This window comes from Amphiprion ocellaris, chromosome 5, assembly GCF_022539595.1.
Source record: "Amphiprion ocellaris isolate individual 3 ecotype Okinawa chromosome 5, ASM2253959v1, whole genome shotgun sequence".
Lineage (NCBI taxonomy): Eukaryota > Metazoa > Chordata > Actinopteri > Pomacentridae > Amphiprion > Amphiprion ocellaris.
In genome coordinates, this window is record NC_072770.1 from 27,191,853 (window position 1) to 27,210,848 (window position 18,996).

Genomic DNA, 18,996 nt, shown 5'->3' on the forward strand with positions numbered 1-18,996 from the left:
ATAAATGTACAATGAAGAAAAGAAGAAGAAATTTTGCCCAACATATTCAAACAATGAGTTGTGGCTCAGACTACAAATCTGTGAAACATCTATCAAAAATCACAAAGGTCTGTGTAATTAATTCTGGATTGTAGGCTTGTCCTTCACACATTTTTAATCAGTATGACTCAATTGTGAATATAAATCAATGTAATACATAAACCTTAATCTTTCTCTTTTTGGTACTATTTTTGAATTTTTTGACGCAATAATCACAGTTGCTTCTTAGTTTTAGCACTCAAACATGACACTTACTGTGTGAGTGCGTCTGTCTATTTTGGAATGAAATGCCTCAACCTTTCCTTCTTCACAAAGCCATTGCAAGTTAATTTCCAATACAAATAAATAATGCTGACGGAGCTCTCCAACTTAGCTTTCTACCACATCCCTGAGACCTGAGTCTGCACACCGCCCACATGCTCATTTGGTATCTGTGGAGCTGCATCTGCTCCGTACAGATCAATACAATCCTTCTAGTCCGCCTCATCCTGACGTCCCTCAGGCCAAGAGCAGCAGCAGATTGGTTTCGGCAGTGCAATTCAAGAGAGTAATGAAGTATCAAAACATAGCATTGTACATTACATCCATGAATATACTCCATGGCAATCTGTATCAGTTTGCCAAATGTATTTTCTTGTGCTTTCAAGTGCACTTCCACATCAGAACAATTCTGTATGAAACAAAATTCCCATAAGCCCCACATTGTTAATGAAACTACCCCATTAGTCTTGCTGGCTCAGAATTAATGAGATTTGGTTACGGTCTGATCTGAGTTCGGATCAGTTTCCTAGTTGGCAAGACATTTTGATTTGTTAAGATGTCTGTTTCTTAACGATAACAAAACTCTTATCAGACTATGCATCTTTCTGTTAGCAATGGTCAATGCTGAGAACTTGCAGATAATGTTAGCAGGCTTTTCATTTATAGCTGGCACTGATGATTGCTTTAAAATAACCATTGTAACCGGTGCAGTTCTGGCTACTGAGTTTCTTAATGATAACACTAAGATGTTGGTTCTCTGTGGACTTTATGGCCACTACTATAACTAAAGAGAAGGTTCCTGTTTTGCTTATCTTGTGCACATGTACAGCCCTTCCAACAGTGTTCTGCTACTCCACTGATTTACAGGTTGCGGCTACATGCCAGCATGTGCAGCACTGTGCTAAAAAAGAGGGAAGAAGACTTACAGTAAAATGGAAATAAACATGGCAGAATTTTAAATACTTAGAAAACTGTCTTTGAAGATGTTTTATGGGGACAGAAGTGCACTCAACATTGTTCTTAGAGCTCAAGTATATGCACAATGTGCTTTAGTGAGTAACGTTCATGAGAACATAACTTTTGTTTGCTTTCAGGAAAACTCCACAGGGCACCTTTAATTTTGTCTCTCCAAGCTTCTGGCTGTACTCTTAGAAAAACTGTGTTTTGGTAGTTTAACATAGCATCACATTAAACACAGGAGAGTCTCTGTCAAATCAATATTTTGAGCTCAATAGCCTTTGAATCAAGACAGAATTATTTGGATTATATAGTTGAAAAACATCTGGTGTAAAAGTCAGTTTGATACAGCTATTATTGCAGTGGATCAGAATAAAAACTACAGAGCAATTCATATCTCCTGCTGCTCATCTCATTTTCATGTTGTAATTACAGATTGGGAATAGTAACTAAAATACCTCCATTAATGTTAATGTTGCTTAACTTAGTAACTAGCAACCAATAAAACTAAAAGATTTTCTGGCCCAACAACAAGTGATCACAGATCTAAATAGAATCTGTAAGTTGTGGATATTTACAACTTTGGTTACATGCAGAGGATGACAGTGAAACTTAACTAAATTTGATAAGGGATTCCAAGGGATGTGGATTCAGTAATTTGATTAGATTTGCTAAAATATTATCCAGCCCCAACCCTAGATTGGAACAGTGCCTCCCCAGTTTCACAGTCTAATTTCTCAATTTATTCTATCCCTCTCTGTAAGTCATTCTGTCATGTAATTAGAGTATGTTTACTGGTTCAATCCCTCCAGGTATCTGCTGCACGACAATGCACTAAAAACAGATCTTATTGTTAGTCAATTTTTCTCAGTACAGGGACCGTTCTCATGAGGATAACAACACCCAAGATGAATAACATTTTGGTGGATAGACTAAATGGTACTGGCTCATTTGCATGGATTATAACTCATTGTGCCACACCCGGTCAACAGTTGTCTGGCAACATTAAATAAACACTCACCTAGGATTCACTTCTGAAGCATAAAAGATGATTTATCATTCTTTTTACTCACACATTAATGTGTATTCAGCTATTAGGGATTGGCTCTCTGTTGGCTCTATGTTACTTAGGAAGGATGCCGAATCTAACAGTCCTGCAGTCGTTTTTACTTTGCATTTTGGTTCCAAAGGTGAAGGTGACTAGAGCTAAACAGAGAAATGGTACTAAGCAAACAATGTTTATATACTTTTAGATAGATACACCTTGATATAATGATATGAATACCAGGGTGTGTCTACCACTGTCCTTTCAATTGCAGTGAACATCACCACAGTGTTTTGGTACTTTGCTGTCACTTTAGTGAATATCTTTTTCTTCTGAAAAAACAGAAACCAAGAGTCCATATGACCCTCTGCTGAACAGCAAAATGATGGTTCTGCCTCTAGTGGTCCAAGCTGACTGAGCCAAGATGGTCCTAAAAGCACTGATAATCTTGCTTGGACAAAATGAACAGAAGCTGATGTCAGTTTTGTAAGAATATGATAATATAGTTAGTGCTGTTATCAGAAAAATAAAAACAAAATCAGTGTTTTCTTATATGAATGCATCACAGTATGGCAAATGTAAAATCACATAAACAATAATCAATTGATAATAAAATTGCATTTCACATCTACACATCTCATGACAAAATGTCAAGCAAGCATGTCAAAAAAATCAATCAAATATAATTTTAATGCTTAATATTTAAAGATTATTTTATACTATTAAGTTCAAAAACAGAAATTTGTAAAACAATAACGTAATGATTGTGCAATTAAAATACTATATATTTGAAGTCAGCGAAATGCTAATATTGACATATTGCCCAGCCCTGCCTATTGTTACACAGCTGACCTTGTGTTTGTATTCAGATATAAAATCTCCAACACAGTCAGCTTGTGTGTACCATTATCAAACCACAACAATATTCACTGAGACAAATTAATTAAAGAGAGGCAGTCTACATAGATTTGTAATCATGTCAAATTGGACCAGTTCAAACACAAGTGAGCCTGTCGTCCTTTGCAAAGCTAGAAGCGGATGCCATGCAGCAGCAATGCATTATGGGCATCTGAGTGTAAGAGAAACTGTTGATGGCATTAAAAAAACAACAGCCTGGATGTGAGTGGTGTCCCACAGCAATGTGTTGTGGTGTAACTTTCAGTTGACGGACTGCAGCTGCAGTGTTTAGAGACTTGTTTTTCTTTACTGATTTCACTTTATTCCCTGAGAGGGAGAGTGATGACACATGCTTCAGATGTTCCTTAGCAACCACAGATGAGAATAAACCTCTACTTTAGGTCCTCATCTCTAAAATATATCATTAGTGCTCAGTAGTCAGAAGGAAACAAACACAGCAGATGAAAATTGCCTGCTGCAAATGTCTGCTTGCAAAGTTACTTTCTAAACAGTTGGGAAATTGTTTTTTTTTATATATATTTAAAAAAAAAAAAGACGTGCTAGGGTGAGAAAACATCTGATGCATGCAGAAAAGATATAATTCTGAATACTGTGCTGAGCTTCGGTTATACCATCACATACACCAAAACACAAAACAGATGCCAGATGTTCTCATTAAAACCCAGTCCTTATAAACATCGGGAAGGTCGACATGTTCAGGTGGATTTTAAAATATGAGAACCCAGCAGTACACCGCTGCTCCCCATACAAACTGCCTCAGGAGTACAAGGTTAACGAAGATGTAGTTCTGAACAGGATATTTATCTTCTTCTGGCTTCAACTGACCACACTGCTGCAACCTGCCTTTCTGGTTTACTGCACACTCTTGCAGAACAAGTGACATAAATTGCATGTGTTTCATTTTCATAGGCTCACTCATAAGAATTTCACCCATTAATCTACTGGGCCACCGTACCGCATCATACTAAACAGCAGCTAACAGCAGCAGGGACTTGATGCCCCAAATGTTCGCTCACTGCAACAGCCAGACTGTATAAACTATGGAGCACATGAAGCTTTGCAAGGATCTGTAATATGAAAACAGACCAATCTGTTTATCCTTTGCCATGAAGAAAATTCTCTCCCTCATCTCATTTCTATATTTCCTATCACTGTTCCTGCTTGCTGTCAGCTTATCCCAGTACACAGCAACTGTGTTTACTAGCACCACATCTGTCACTAATAGCTGGCTTTGCAGTATTTTTGGAGTGATAAGTATCATTCCTAACACAGAACTACTGAAACTTCCAGTAACACAACATTTACATTTAAAAGCTCTACAGTGCAAGGTACTGTTATTAGTTATTAGTCAGCATAGGTTACAGTACCTCTATCTCCCTGTCTTGTCCTGTTCTCACAGTCTCCGTTATGGTCGTAGTGGCCTTGTCTGAGCTCTTGCGGGATGCTGGGACATATAACTAGGCCTGGGACGGCCGATGTACCCTCCCCCGCTGGTACAGTGGAAGCGAGAGAATGACAGCAAATACAGAGAAGAGCGAGGCAGCATATGCTCTCTTCAAAACACAAGCTGCTCTAACACCGGGAACACACAATATCTCTCCTTTTGTCTTCCTTTTGCTTCTTCTGTTGTAACTGTCGTCACCTCCAATGTGCTGGTGAGACTGTTTTTTTTTCCCCTCTTCCCCCTGATTCTGTGTCTCTGTGTCTCAGCTGCTTCCTGGATTACACCGGTTTTCAGTGCATGAACAGCACAGCCTTCAAGCTCCCGGATTTAAATACTGGGTTGGAACATACCACGTGGCAAAAAAGGGGAAGTACTGGGGTGAACCACTTTGCGCCCTATTGTGCTGTAAAATGGAGGAGGCCGTGGATAAGTGGCCACTCCCACTTCTTCTCTGCCTCCCACCTCTTATTCATGAACACGCTGCTTCATGATTGGTAATCTTTGAATGATATTATGGACGGCAGTACATTACAAAAGACATCCATTACAGACAAAGGCTGGTTTCTTTATAAATCATTATCAACTTTATCGGTTTTAACTGGCTTGCCGTGATTTTGTTTAACTGCTGTCACGTGCTACTCTCCCTGACTGACGACTTTTATTTACAGTCTGTTTTGATGCATCTATTTTTGTCATGTCAAGCCATATTTCCCTGTGCAGAGCAGTAGTGAATTAACCTTAACTTGTTTCCATGGTTGAAATCATTTTTATGTGATTGTCAGACACCAGTTAATTCAGAGTCAGGATTTGAATAAATGAGCGTGTGAATGTATGATTGAAAGTACATGCAAGTGAGTTGATTTCCATACTGTATGCCATGTTGCTCTGCTGATCACATGATGCCACAGGATGTTATTTCCTTCCCCTCTCACATGACAACAAACATCTGTTTGCTGTATTTCACAGTGCAAAGCTACTCTGCTAAGCTACTAAAGTTCCATTTTAGTTACTTTTTAGTTAATTTTCAAAGCAACACTCAAAGCAACGAATTTTCCAGATGAAAGTCAAACAAATATAGGCACACAAAACATGAACATAAAAGATACACAAAAGGCAGAAGCAGACCACAACAAGGACTGAATTCTGGACAGATCCTCCTTTTTGTGCAATCCCATCACATACCCAAACACCTACAAAATGATAACAACAATGTTGCTCTACTTGCCATCAAAGTAGCTCAGGGGCATTCAGAAATGTTGAAGCTGTCCAGGACGTGATGAACTCATGAACGTGCAGTACGACTCCATTGTATTTATAGCTGTTTATAATCGAGAGAAAACCAGAGTGAGATTTTGTAAGAATTCCAACAGCAGAAGACACTTGCCTTCCCTAGAATAGAGAAATCATAGCTACTATTCAAACCATAATCAAGCTCTACCCATTGCCCACAGCATTTGAAAATGAAATACACAATACTCTCATTGCTCTGCATGAGCAACCCAAACAGTGGTGGGTAAAATGGTGTGGTCAGTGGTATTTCCACATCCTCACCGCTGTGTACTCAGGGGCAGGATTTCTACAGCTCAGCTGAGGTCTGACTACACCGCAGCAACTCAACAATTCATCTAACACTTTTTGTTACAAGAAAGACTTCACATCACCAACACAAGACATTTTTATTTTAAGATGCAACAGTTTCTTGGAAAGCAATCTGTCTAAGTATAAATCAAAGTCTATTGTTTTATGAGTGCTAAATATAACTTGGCTTAGCTTGACTTAATAAAATACCTAAAATTTTAGAAATACTGACATCTTAACATATTTGCATTACAAGTAATTAATCTCCAATGCTAACAGCCGGTGTGTTGTTAAAAGTATCATGCAATCATGAATGAGAAACATAAACAAACAAGAACAAAAAAGTAAGATTTTGGGAACAAATTGCTCACGATTTACACTTTTACGAGTCAAGGTAACATGCTTGCGATGGCAGTGTACAATGCAGAGAATACATTGGAGAAATATTGTCAGACTCACAATGGACAGTTTTTAAAAAGCAAAACAAAGATCCAAACCACTCTTTTTTATTCCCTGCATTCCTCCTCCTTGCCTGCGCTCGACGGCCTTGTTACCCACAATGCAACATTACTGCATACAGCTGTACTATAGATTTTGATGTGTTATACTAGTTGTCACCAATGTAGCCTCAAGCAGTGATAAGGAGAGACCTGCAGAGGTTTGTTAAAGCTTACAATTTGTGAAGGCATATCACAAGACAAAAATCTAGGACAACCTAAACAAGAGGTTATCAAATAATATGACTGACTGTGCAAAGTTTACAAATGCATAGCATATTAATTTTATTCAGAAAAGACTACAACATCATGTGAACTATCACATTTAAATTGGCTGTAGACAGTATAATGAATATAGAGGAAGCTGTAAATTTAGGAAGTGAAATTATGCTATCATAGAACTGCCTAAGGGTGTTTAGGTGAAAGTATGTGTGTCATTCAGCCTTTCCTATATAAGGCATGAGTATGTTTCTCATGCCCTATATTTGCATGAACTTGTACTAACTTGTAATTTGTGTCTATTCTGAGCTTATACATGGAAATAATATATGTAAAGAACAGTGTGTTCTGCCACGGATGGTGTTTTTAACTGCAAAAAAATCATCTGTTTTAGTCATGTTTGTCAAAAGCAGATTGAGGTATTTAATCTGTGTCAACCCCAGCTTGAGCCTTTCTGCTGTTACTTCTGTTGTGTTCAACACATCTTTTTCCCAAGACATTAATCAAAAGCACAGGGGAGTAGCTTTTACTCCCTTTCTCCCACAGGAGCAGACAAGCTGGCATTATTGTTATTATTACAGCCATAGTTAAGCAAGCCCTGCACAAAAATTCCTGTGTGAATAATAGAGGACAAACATTCACATAACATGGCTTCTCAGCAGCATCTGGACTGATGTTGTGTATTTCAGCTTCACCAGTCCAACAGGAAAGTTCTCAAAACAAAATAACCTCCCTGGAAACCATCACACGCAAATACACACAAAACATACTGCATACCCATATTAACACATAACACATTCATAGATGTACACCACTAGTCACACACTAAAAAAGAACCATATAGAAAAACACATATATTTATGTCCCTCCTTTCTGTCATCTATGATTATCCAGACTATAGGCCTTGTCACCTCTGTCAGTGGAGCTCTCACCATATCTGAATATAGCTGAGATGAGCACTCTGTCACTTGACACGGTCAACCTATAACACTGTGCTTAGCACTGCTTGAACATCAAGAGGTCAGTATACCACCTCTGAGACACAAGGTGTGTCAAGCATCAAAGCCAGAGGCAGTAAAAGGAGTATTGTCTCACTGAGATGACTTAGTAAAGAGGCTTCTGGAAACAAGCCTTTTTTCTATGAATGTTAATAGAAACTCCCATGTACATGCACACTTCTTGGCACTACTTTCTTTAATTTGCATTAAACTTTGGAGAGTCACTATCCTTACATTAGTTTAGTGTCTTATTTGTTTAGGAGTCTGTTTTAAGTTCAAACGCTGGGCATTTTTTTCCTAGTTGTGAGCTTTTAAAGGTATAGTTGCACATTCCATATTCTAATAGTTTATCATTACTGTATCAATTTATGGTTTGGTCTTTGCAAAGTCCAAAAAAATAGCCTGACTTGGGCTTTATAAGAAATGCTTGTGTGTGATTTAGGGCTCAGTAATTAATTAGAATGATCAAAATCACAATATGACTTTATGACTATGAAGGCAAACTGTCTCATAACTTGGAATTATAAATGACACATTGTGGCGCTACAAAGACATCTTGTCTCTTTGGTACAGATCTTACTAAAAATTCTATAATATTTTTATATTTGTTTTTCAGTAGAAAACAAATGCAAAAATGACCACTCTAAAATTGTGACTCATATTGCAGTATTTCTCAAAAGAATTGCAATGTTATTTCTTTTTGACAAATTTTCAAGCCCCTGGTGTGATTTAGTCTTAAAGCTCACTAATGATTGTTAAACTAGGATGCATATACTAAAAAATGATTCCATCTTCTGACACTGCATCAGTCTGTCAGCATTCCCAATCAAAGTGAGAATATGATCTGGGAGGTCATTAACTGGACAGGGGGGCAAATGGTTCAATGACTCACTGAGGTCACAAGACAATAAAAAGCTAGTCAGGGACCAAACATCAGCTGACACTGGTTCATCTGCGATCAAATGAGGTGGCTTAAATGAAAGTGGATCTTCATTAGGAGCCATGAAAGGAGACAGACCAAAGCAGAGTGCTTAACTGTACCTCAGCAATGAAATACAACCCATCGTGACCATGTGTATAAGCACTGTTCAGCCAGCCTGCAAATCACACCACTGCGATACGGTGGACACATATGATGTTGAGTCTAGCTGCTGTTTGTGTGAGTGTGGTTTGTTTGGACAGATATTGTGGTGGTGCTGCCTATCTGTTTGCCTTCAGCAACAACAGGTCCACTTGTTAGTGTGAGACTTGTCAAGGTCTAGGTTCCCAGCTCTCCAAAATCCCTTTTTCCAGAACTGAAATACTCCCTCTGTTACATGGGAGGCTATCAAGCTATTCATAGCAGAAGAAAGCCCTGGAATTTTCCACCCAAACACAGAGCAAATTGGTCCTCCGTCATGTCTGACTGCAGACTAGAGACACTGACAACCAGCCACTTGTTTCAAACTGATGGGCTGTGTTTACAAAACATTTTTATACCAGAGTCCAGTCTCCCTCTAGTGGTGAGATGGAAAAATGCAGATATGTACTTAATAGATGCGACATTAAAATGTACAAGAGAAAAAGCAGTTAATGATAAAGTTTTTTACACATTTCACCCAGATGTAGATGTTCAAACTGAACTGTTTACTATACCTTCTTAGCTGCACTCAGTTCCAAATGTATCTTCACTGACTCCCATAATTATCTAAATTTTACAATTTAACTATATAAATAATATACTCAGTTGAGCAGTGACAGTGAGGGTCTTCTTTGTCTCTCGGCTGAGAGCAAACAATCTGACTGCGGCACTTTTTCAGCAGGAGAGGAAAACACCCACTATACACTGTAACAACTACAACTGTGAGGTTATGGGGCCCAGGGGGAGGAAGTCCCAGTTTTTGCTTGTCACATGTTTCACTGTAATGCAGGGCTAGCAGGTGGGAGTGGAATGATGTGGGCAGGCACAGGGGTTACTGGTTGGGCGGTACACACAGGGCAACAATGTGTAGATGTGCTAATGATTAAGGAAGGAGTGTAACAAAGCTCCTCAGGGGTGCCAGAAGAGAGCTCATATGACTCGTCAAGTCAGGAGAGACAGAATACACATAAATTCGTGATAGACCCACAGAGGCATGCCATGACAGGAACAGTATATCTGATTAATAATGAAACAGAACGGGGGCTGCTGGAGCGGCGCAGGGAGTACAGTAACTACTCAATCGCAGCATGCAGCAGGATGTATAGAGAGTAAAAAGCATACAGATTAATGTGGAGCTGACAGTTTAAATGGGCTGGCAGTGTAATGATAATTAATACAGTTTTTGTTCAGCTCAGTGGGTTAAAGCTTACAGCACAAATAGAATTATAGATTTAGAATAAATGAATGAATATATAAATTACATACATAAACAGTGCTTCGTCTCTCAATGAAGTTTAGGTTCCACTTCGCAAATTGCATCCAAATGCAAAATCCAGGGAACTCCTATCCAGTGCTATTTGGATCGCATGAATTGAGTGTGAACACAGCAGGGATCACTGTACCTTGCAAATGTTACTGACCTGACAACCCTTCCTAAAAAATGAAAATCTGTTACCAAAACAGTCAAGCGACAAGTCAAACAGCTTACAGATAAAATGCACACAAGGGTGCATCAAGTTACAGCCCAGCATTTTAGGGAAGATCAAGATAGGAGCCTTCATATCAGGGCGCAACAGAAAGCAAAGCAGTAATTCAAGCAGGAGAGAGGAATTCCCTCCACCTCTCTGGGAGATGCTTTAATAACCTCTATATATCACGTCATATAACTTAGGCGGCTGAACACATTACATATTCTGCTTTATGTGAGGCAGTGAAGGTCCAGTGGGAGAGAGCAGCCTACAGGCAGAGACGGATTCCTGCAGATGAGAGAGCTGCCTGAGTAATCAATGTGTCCACCAGCAAATCAACCCCAAACATTACGTAAGAGAACTGTGCAGGGTGCTGGAGAGGTATATTTGAAAAAGAAAAAAAGTAAACTTGAACGAATCTTGACAGGAGGGATGAAATAGAACAGAGCTATTTCTGCAGAGCTTACAGGAAGCAACAAAGGAAAAATACTGACGGCAGCTCATGACGTAATTAAAACTCCAACTACTCAAGCTACAGCTACAGTGGATTTTTTTAACAACAGCACTTTGGAGCCAAAAATACTAACAGGCTGGTGTGGTCAGATGGAAGCATCATAATGGGTAGGCTACATGTGGCGCTTTTGACAGACTTGGAGTGCAGAGGGCTCAGCCAAGCGGCTAATTGAGAGGACTTAAATGACTGCATGGATGGAGAGACCTCTAAGTTATTTATTACTGCAGCAAATACAGGCTTCCTCAGCAAATACTGTATAGTGTGTGTCAGCGTGAGTTACTGCTTGAGATCTGCTGCTGCATCCCTCCAATCGCTCAACTTTTGTGCTGCACACTGAGGACATAGCTTCAAACGAAATCATTATTAACATTTAATTGATTTCCCAGACAAATTATTGGCCTAACTTTCTAGTTTCTCTCCACCGAGACTAGTTAGCATCATCTTCAAAGATAATCATAGAAGTACAATTATTTGGCGAGCATCTCATCGCACGAAAATGTTAATCAAACCCCTACGCACACCCTGCAAAATGACACTGTAACAAAATTAATACACCACATGCTAGTAAGCCATGTAGGCCATGTGTGCTTATTAATCAAATAAATCAGTCAGCAAAAGTCAATAACAAATATCCTTAATGTGGATTTTTTTAGAGATTGAATCTTGAGATTGAGTTTTCATAAAAATCATTAAACTGTTATAAACAAGCAGCTTAATTCAGGAAATTAAAACAGCTTTTGGAAAATGAATTTTATAAATGTTGTTTCAATACACGCAATTTCAATTCTAATGTTCCAAGGTCCATATCACTCTTCAATTCAATCCAACTCAATTGTATTCATATAGCACTATATTAAGTAATCTCAGGACACTTTACATAGTAAGATCTTCCAATGCTATAGTGAAAAACAGAAGCAGAAACAGGTCCAGGGTGGGCAGACATGTCAGAGAAGATATCAGAGATATGTATTTAAAATTTAAAATACAGTCAAAGGCTCAATCAAACGTCATTGCAGTTTCTGTATTTCAGGCGCTGTTAGAACAGTCTGTCTGAAACTTAAAAAAGGATGAAATGAAGTAATTATTAGCTAAAGTAACAAGCATCATGACAAGATGGGTGAATTTGCAAGAAAAAAACTGCTCCCACTGCTCTGCCTAACTCTGGCTGACAAGATAAGATGAGGAAATCATCTGTAGAGCTCTGATAAATTGTGTATCCAACGGTAGAAGAAAAAGTCACGAGGTCAGAAAGAGCTCTGAGCCATTTTTCAATGAAACACTTCAAATGTCTTCAGCCTAGTAACTTTTATAAACATATAACTACATTTCAAATATTCACGGAGTAAACAAGGAAAAGAAAGGTTTAAAATTACTTCTATGTTAAAGAGTTTCCATCAGACTTGACTATAAAACAGGATTATATCCACAGGTTAACTAAAGGTTGTACATCAGTGCATGATTTGGACAAATGTTACAATAAATCTAGAATTTACACACAATCACAAGTTTCAATCACTATTTCTGCATCATTTTCTTCTGTTTGCACCTCCATCTTGTGTAACAGTTTAATACAACAGCGCTGAACTTCTAATATTCGACCGACTACATATCACTGAGCATCTAGTTGTAAAGTTAAACACCACAGCTTCACTGGAAGCACATTTTACTTTTAAGCTGAATGAAAAGCGATGGCCCAATAATAGCACAGGCATTTGTCAGACCTGGAGTATGACTCTAAAACTGATAGAGGTATAAAATTAACAGAAAAAACACAATTAAACCATCAATAACAATTTTATGTATGACAATGTATCATCACCTGAAATTTCATCATTGTGACAACCCCAATAATAAACAGAAAAATGGGTGTAGTATCTATCTGAAAGAGCAATAATAATTCCTATGAGAAACACACCAGGGTGCTGTTTCTTTATTAACAGCAGTAATCAGTAAAAACAGGGTTAGACGTAGATTCTAAGGCTTTAGCTGGACTATACTACATTTATAATTTGTTTTAAACCATTAATTAACGTATTAATAAATAACAAAGTTCTTAAAGTGACATGTAGTGAGTAGTAGCTTACCAGTTTGGCTAATAAGCTGCTGAGCCGATTGGTAAATGTAATCAGCAGGTATTCCTGAAACTGACTGATCATTGTAAGTAATTAAATCTGCAAGCGTTTAATTTCAACTATATGACCTTCACGATTCAATGGCAAGTTGTAATATTTGAGAAATCCAGCCACACACTTTGAAGACACATATCGATTCTGAAGATGAATGATGCTACAGAAAGCTCCTTCCTGCAAACTGACAGCATTGGTTACTAAAGTTTGTTACGTATGAAACCTGGGAAGTCTGAACTTGTGTTTCTCAGACTGTGATTGGTGCGTTCCAGTTTCAAGGTGGAACTGCTCAGATATGCTGTTGACTGTTTGTGTCACTCATGATGTGTATTCCAGCACAAAAAAAACACCGTATAGGCATGGTAACAAGGTGAAAAAATACATTTTCATTAGAGGGGGCCTTTAAATCATTAATTTAAAAAAAGAGGAAAAAGAAACAAGCAGTTATCAAAAGATTGTCATTTTTAGTTTTGTTAAAAAAAAATTCTTTGAGAAGATTGAAGTTATGTGGATCACTTAAGGATATTACAAACAGAGAAGCATGCATGCTGAATGCTAAATATCCAGCATCAGTCAAGCCTTCAAACTAATTTAACCAATGCATCAACAATGGATAGAAATAAAACTGAGCAACTAACTAGAGTTGCAGTGATCTCCATCACTGTAAACTAACCTTCTATTGCTACTGGGGAGCAGCATGAATTCTTAAATTCCAATGCACAAGCATCTGGGCAATTTTCTGCGCATCCATGTAGCAGCAGAGTTCACTTTTTCTATGGGACCCCACTTACATGCACACTCACCAGGGCTGGTGGTACTCTGCAGGCTCCCTCTCTTGTGAAATGGGGATTTAGGTTTAGGCTTCCCTTGTCCATCGCTGCTGGACGAAGAGCTGGAGGAAGTGGATGACATCTTGTCGCCTGTGCTCCTGATACTACTGGAGCAAAGCGAGTCAGAGCTGCGCAGTGGCCAGCAGAGGGAGAGAGGAGTGTTAGCTCTGCTGCTGGAGCTCCTTCTCATAGTGGGGCAATGGGGCGGCAGGACCCATACTGGGCCGGGAGAAGCTCCTCTGCAAAGTTGGCTCCTCCTCCCAGGCAGCAGCAGCAGCAGGTCAGCAGGCATGCTGCACAGCGGCGAGCACAAAGGCAGCCCAAGGCTTCCCCGACTCCTGCTGGGGGCCATCCTCCTCGGTTGCCCTAGCAACCAGGAAACGAGCTTCCTGTAGCTAATGCGGTGAAAAACAGCCACAGAGGAGGCCATCGCAAATCAAAGTGTGTAGCTAGCATGACAGCCAGCAAGCCTGTCCGCCGACTGCACTCCGTCAGCTGAGAGCCAAGGTTAGCGAAGGACAAAAGTTTTTCCACTTGTCTAAAAATAGCAGCTAGAAACACAGGATATCAAGAGAACGTGTCCATTCAGCCAAGAGAAAAATAGACAAGTGATCCAGATGGATGGCAAGTGACTAAAAAGTTAAAGGGAAAAGAATGGACAGGGTGGATAAGCACAGGAACCAGCTTAGTGAGTAAGCTGACTAGTTAACTCCCAATCTTCTTTGCTGGGAAATTCTGAGGGGTGAACAGCAGCCTAAACGCAAGCAGCACAAGCCCACCTGACATAAAGTATTATAAATAGTGGCAACCAATAGCCAGCAAGTGCCAGTAATACAACCTATGACAAGTACAGTGTGTACATAGCATTCACGGTTGTTGTAGTCTAGCAACACAACAGTAATAACCACACAAGCTCCTAAAAGTCAAGCTAAACAAATAATACTAGCGTATTTTTTCTCTATTGACACTTTAATTATTTAGAATTATTCTTTCATGGTACTCCATGTTATAGGCAAAATAAACCTTATAAATTACAGTGTTCATGTTCATCACACAGTGCATATCATAGTGAATGCAAAACATATTTTACTGCCTGTTATTATGTTAACTATAATTTGCCTTTTCAAACTGATTCACTTTACTTGGCATGATCTTGAAAACGACCAAAATGACCCAGAATTTTTTCTTATTAATGACTTTTCATGTCACATATCTACATGCGATACTTTACTAAAGCCAGAAGAAACTATCTATTAACAAATAACATTAAATAGCCTTACAGAGTATTTTGAACATTTTTCATCATATAATTTACTGGAGCATTCACACCAGGACAGACCAAAAAAAAAAGTAAAGAGCCCCATCTAGTGGTATAAAAATTTTATACAGTTACACAAAAGTGCTTGTCCTTTCAGAGCACATTATTGCTGCTCCGGCAGATTCAGTCTACTGCGTACAGTTGTGCAGACAAGTTTTTACTCATACAATAGCAAAAACACCACCTGACGGGGCTTTAACCATGAATTAAATCTGAATTTAATAATTTCATTGATGGTTATGAATACTGTCAGGTGTATACAGTTCAAGAGAACAAGGTTAACAAGAATGACACTTAGTATAAACGCTATATAGCTACTCTGTGCCACTTTCTCATGACTAAATTGCTCACATGCATTCATTTTCTCTGTTTTCATCCTGATATTCTACCAATTCAAATGCTAGTAGAAACAGGGTTCTCAGTGTATCTTCCAGCAAAGTACAATTAAGAAAGGTGCTTCTCAGCTCGAGGACAGTGCATTTCTACAGTACAAAAAGGCAGCTACAGCACACTGCTTAATTCACAGCCTTTTACTGTGCAAAGACAAATGTTTCAACTCTACAGTGTTTTCATCAAACTTCAAACTACCACTAATCTGACAATGCAACTACAGGATCAGGCTAAAACTTTCAGTCAGCAAATTTTGGAGTTGCAGTACAGATGAAATAACAGATCAGTTATTCAATAATACAAGTGTGCTTAAACCATCTGACAACCAAACAACTAAGTTTCAGCCTTTCTATTGCATGAGCTTCACAACAAAACGATTGAAAGACACATTCACTGAGATACTGCCAAATTTGGAGAAGTGATCATGGACAGTTTCCAAGTTTAAATAAAAAAAAAATTAAAATGAGGGTGTCTAGCTTTTCCTGAAATCTGACCTAGTTTCTGAGAGTGAACGCTCACCATCTGGTGCAGCAGCAAAGCCTAAAAAACAGAGGCCTACATTTGTCTGAAAGAAAAAAACCTCACTACCCCCAGCAATATGTCACACATTTTGCTACAAACCAAATTACTCACATTCTTATGGTCTTACAAGGAACCAGAAGGCAGTTACATTACCTGATGGCTCTTTTTTGGTTTCCTTTTGCCTCCGTTGCTTGCTCAAGCTTTCTGTCTGCACACCCTCTTGCTAAAAATGAGACCACTGTGCATATCACTGGCTGCTTAGGGTTTTTTTCACTCCTTCTGAGCAAAGCTCATGTAATTCAGCATTTTGTTTGCAAAGGCCATACAGCAAAAAAAAGAAAAACTCTGTGTGCTCTCTTTCCACAAATAGCCCCTTCATAAGTAATGTGAAATGTAAAACCTCTCTAGACAAAGCATAAGAGTTCTAGTTTAATTATATCCACATTGCAAAAGCTAACCCAGTATTATTTTTAGCATTTTATAAAACACTGCCATGACATTTTCTTCTTATTAGAATTGTTTCGAGAAATCACCAGGATGATTTTCAAAAACTCAACTCAAACTTTTCCACTTAAGGATATTTCCTATTGAGCATAGAACCCAACAGTTTTCAAAAGTAAAGGAGGCTTAAAGATGTCTACAGTTATCCTGTTAAAGCAAAAACAGTCTTAAGCTGTGACATGTAAGCCATCAACAGTACAAGTTTTCAGTCTCCATGAATACCAACAATCAATCAAATCAAATCAATAATTTAATAAGTTGGCAAGTAAACACTTACCGGAGCTAACTTTCACCTTTGCTCGGACAAGTGGGTTTTTGTTTTGAGGCAAATTCAGTTTCCTCCAAAGAAAGACGAAGTTTTCCTTTTAAAGGAGCCGCTCTGTGTATCGGTTCAAAGTTCACACAGGGAGAAAAAGGTGGTAAGATAAGATTTGATGAGGTTTTATCTCCTGTTGCATGCACAGAAAGAGATAGCACATTTCTAAGAATACAGCTCTGCCTCTTTTTTGCTAAAAACCTCACTACACTCACCAAATCCAGCGGTTAAGGAAGTGTCTTTCTATTTTTTTTAGCAGATCTTTTATTAAAACATCAGTACCACAATGTATAAATGCACAATTCTCATTCAAACTGTCACAAGTAAAGCCAGCTGTCAACACTGGTGTTAGAATATATTTTCACGTTAGTGCACCATTACTATCAAGGTGGTGCTAGTTTTTAGCTTCTTATATACTTTTTGCAGATTTATTTTGTGACATAATGATTAATCATATTTGTATGGTTAATTTAAGCTTTCAAAATCTTAGCCTGTGACAACTGTAGGGTCTGATAAATGAAGTTAAGTACAAAGTACAACATTTCCCTCTCAAGTGTAGTCAAATATTTGTAGAAAGGACATGGAAATACTTGAGTAGTGTTAAAGTAGATCCTATTTGTTAATTTAGCACAATACACATCCAAGTTTCAGAAGTAAATTAGTTGTATCATGCCATACATACTACAGGTTACTAGTCCTTTAAAATGTTCTCAGCCTTGTATGCGAATGTTTACCAAGCACTATTTACTGAAATGTATATAACAGTTGCTAAATAACTGACAAACAGGGTAAAAAGTGAACTGGAAGACTGCCTGATGTATCTAGAAAAAAAAGGGGAACACAGGCTCACAGTTGTGGCTGACTCAGCACTTTTGAGGCTGAAGTCCAACATTTCCGTTAACAGTGTTTCAATCAAACCTTTGGCCGTCATTAAAACCAACCGATTGGGTTTACAGCAATCGAGTTGATCCGGATGGATTATGATTTTCAAAGGATGTTTACTGATCTTGTGTAAGGTTCTATTTTAGTGAGTTGATCAACTCACCCACAGTGGATTATTTTGGGATGATGATTAATTTTCTCACAAGTGCTGCAGTACTTGTTTTTTTTCCCCTCCATTTGTATTCATACAAGCAGACACGTATATTTGAAGGAGCAAACACTCTTCCTGAAGATATCCATGTAAACTGGAATGTATTTTTACTTTCTAAGACATGTTGGTGTTTTCTCGTTCTTGTCTGGGTCTGTTTCTGTTACAGAATGTAGCCGCAACACTCTTTTTCATCTGCTTCACCTTCATCTTGATAATGTGGCAGGAAAACATCTGCCGTCAATTTTTTGGGGTTTGTTCTGTGATCATTTTTCCCTTTAAAGACAAGACCAGTAACAATTACTATTAGAATAATTACTTGCAATGGCTTTGTTTTAATGTAAATGCTAACATAATTATTTATAGTAACAAAATGTGCGTGGAAAAGCATTTCATGAGATATGAAACAATAATTAATTTTTAATTGAGATGATTATAAGGTATGAGAATATAACATGTGTATTTTATTGTAGAAGCTTAACATATGAAGGTACATTTAAAAATTCAAAGGTCATTTTAAGTGTACAGCAAAATAAGGTTATTTCAGTTTAGAGTATGAAATAGTCACATATTCACTCCTAAGATTGTGATAATATAACAAAAGCAAATGTCAGTTCTGGTTTAGTGTAGAGAATATATTTTAAGAAGTCACAGATAAGGGTGTCTTGTTGGATTCCCAATAGAGCAAGCTCCTCCTCCCGCCCACTACAGCACTGAGAAATGTCACTGGGTAATAATTGCCATGGGGATGGCAGAGCCTGCTGAAGCTGGGGGCGGTTTGACTGAGGTCCATCACTGAGGTGTGAGGCCTGTCGCACACCAGCATCTTCCAACTGAAACAGTG

At 38.4% G+C, this 18,996-nt stretch overlaps 1 protein-coding gene and 1 long non-coding RNA gene across 10 annotated transcripts in view; both read right to left on the minus strand.

The window, feature by feature from the left end:
* The window catches only part of LOC111575502 (AMP deaminase 2-like), a 32,473-nt gene extending 15,327 nt beyond the window's left edge, over window positions 1-17,146 (minus strand). For 2 of the 9 annotated variants that reach the window (XM_035952998.2, XM_023280677.3), the window contains exon 1: window positions 13,989-14,654. In XM_035952998.2, the coding sequence (XP_035808891.2) occupies window positions 13,989-14,445 (457 nt within the window). In that variant the 5' untranslated portion in view covers window positions 14,446-14,654. Of the gene's footprint in view, window positions 1-4,587; window positions 4,961-5,889; window positions 5,983-13,143; window positions 13,302-13,988; window positions 14,655-16,398; window positions 16,502-17,023 lie in introns of those variants that run through there. The other 7 variants (XM_035952999.2, XM_055010389.1, XM_035953000.2 and 4 more) reach the window with 7 other exon arrangements.
* The window catches only part of LOC129348842 (uncharacterized), a 109,831-nt gene that overhangs the window by 34,033 nt on the left and 56,802 nt on the right, over window positions 1-18,996 (minus strand). The window lies entirely within an intron of this gene.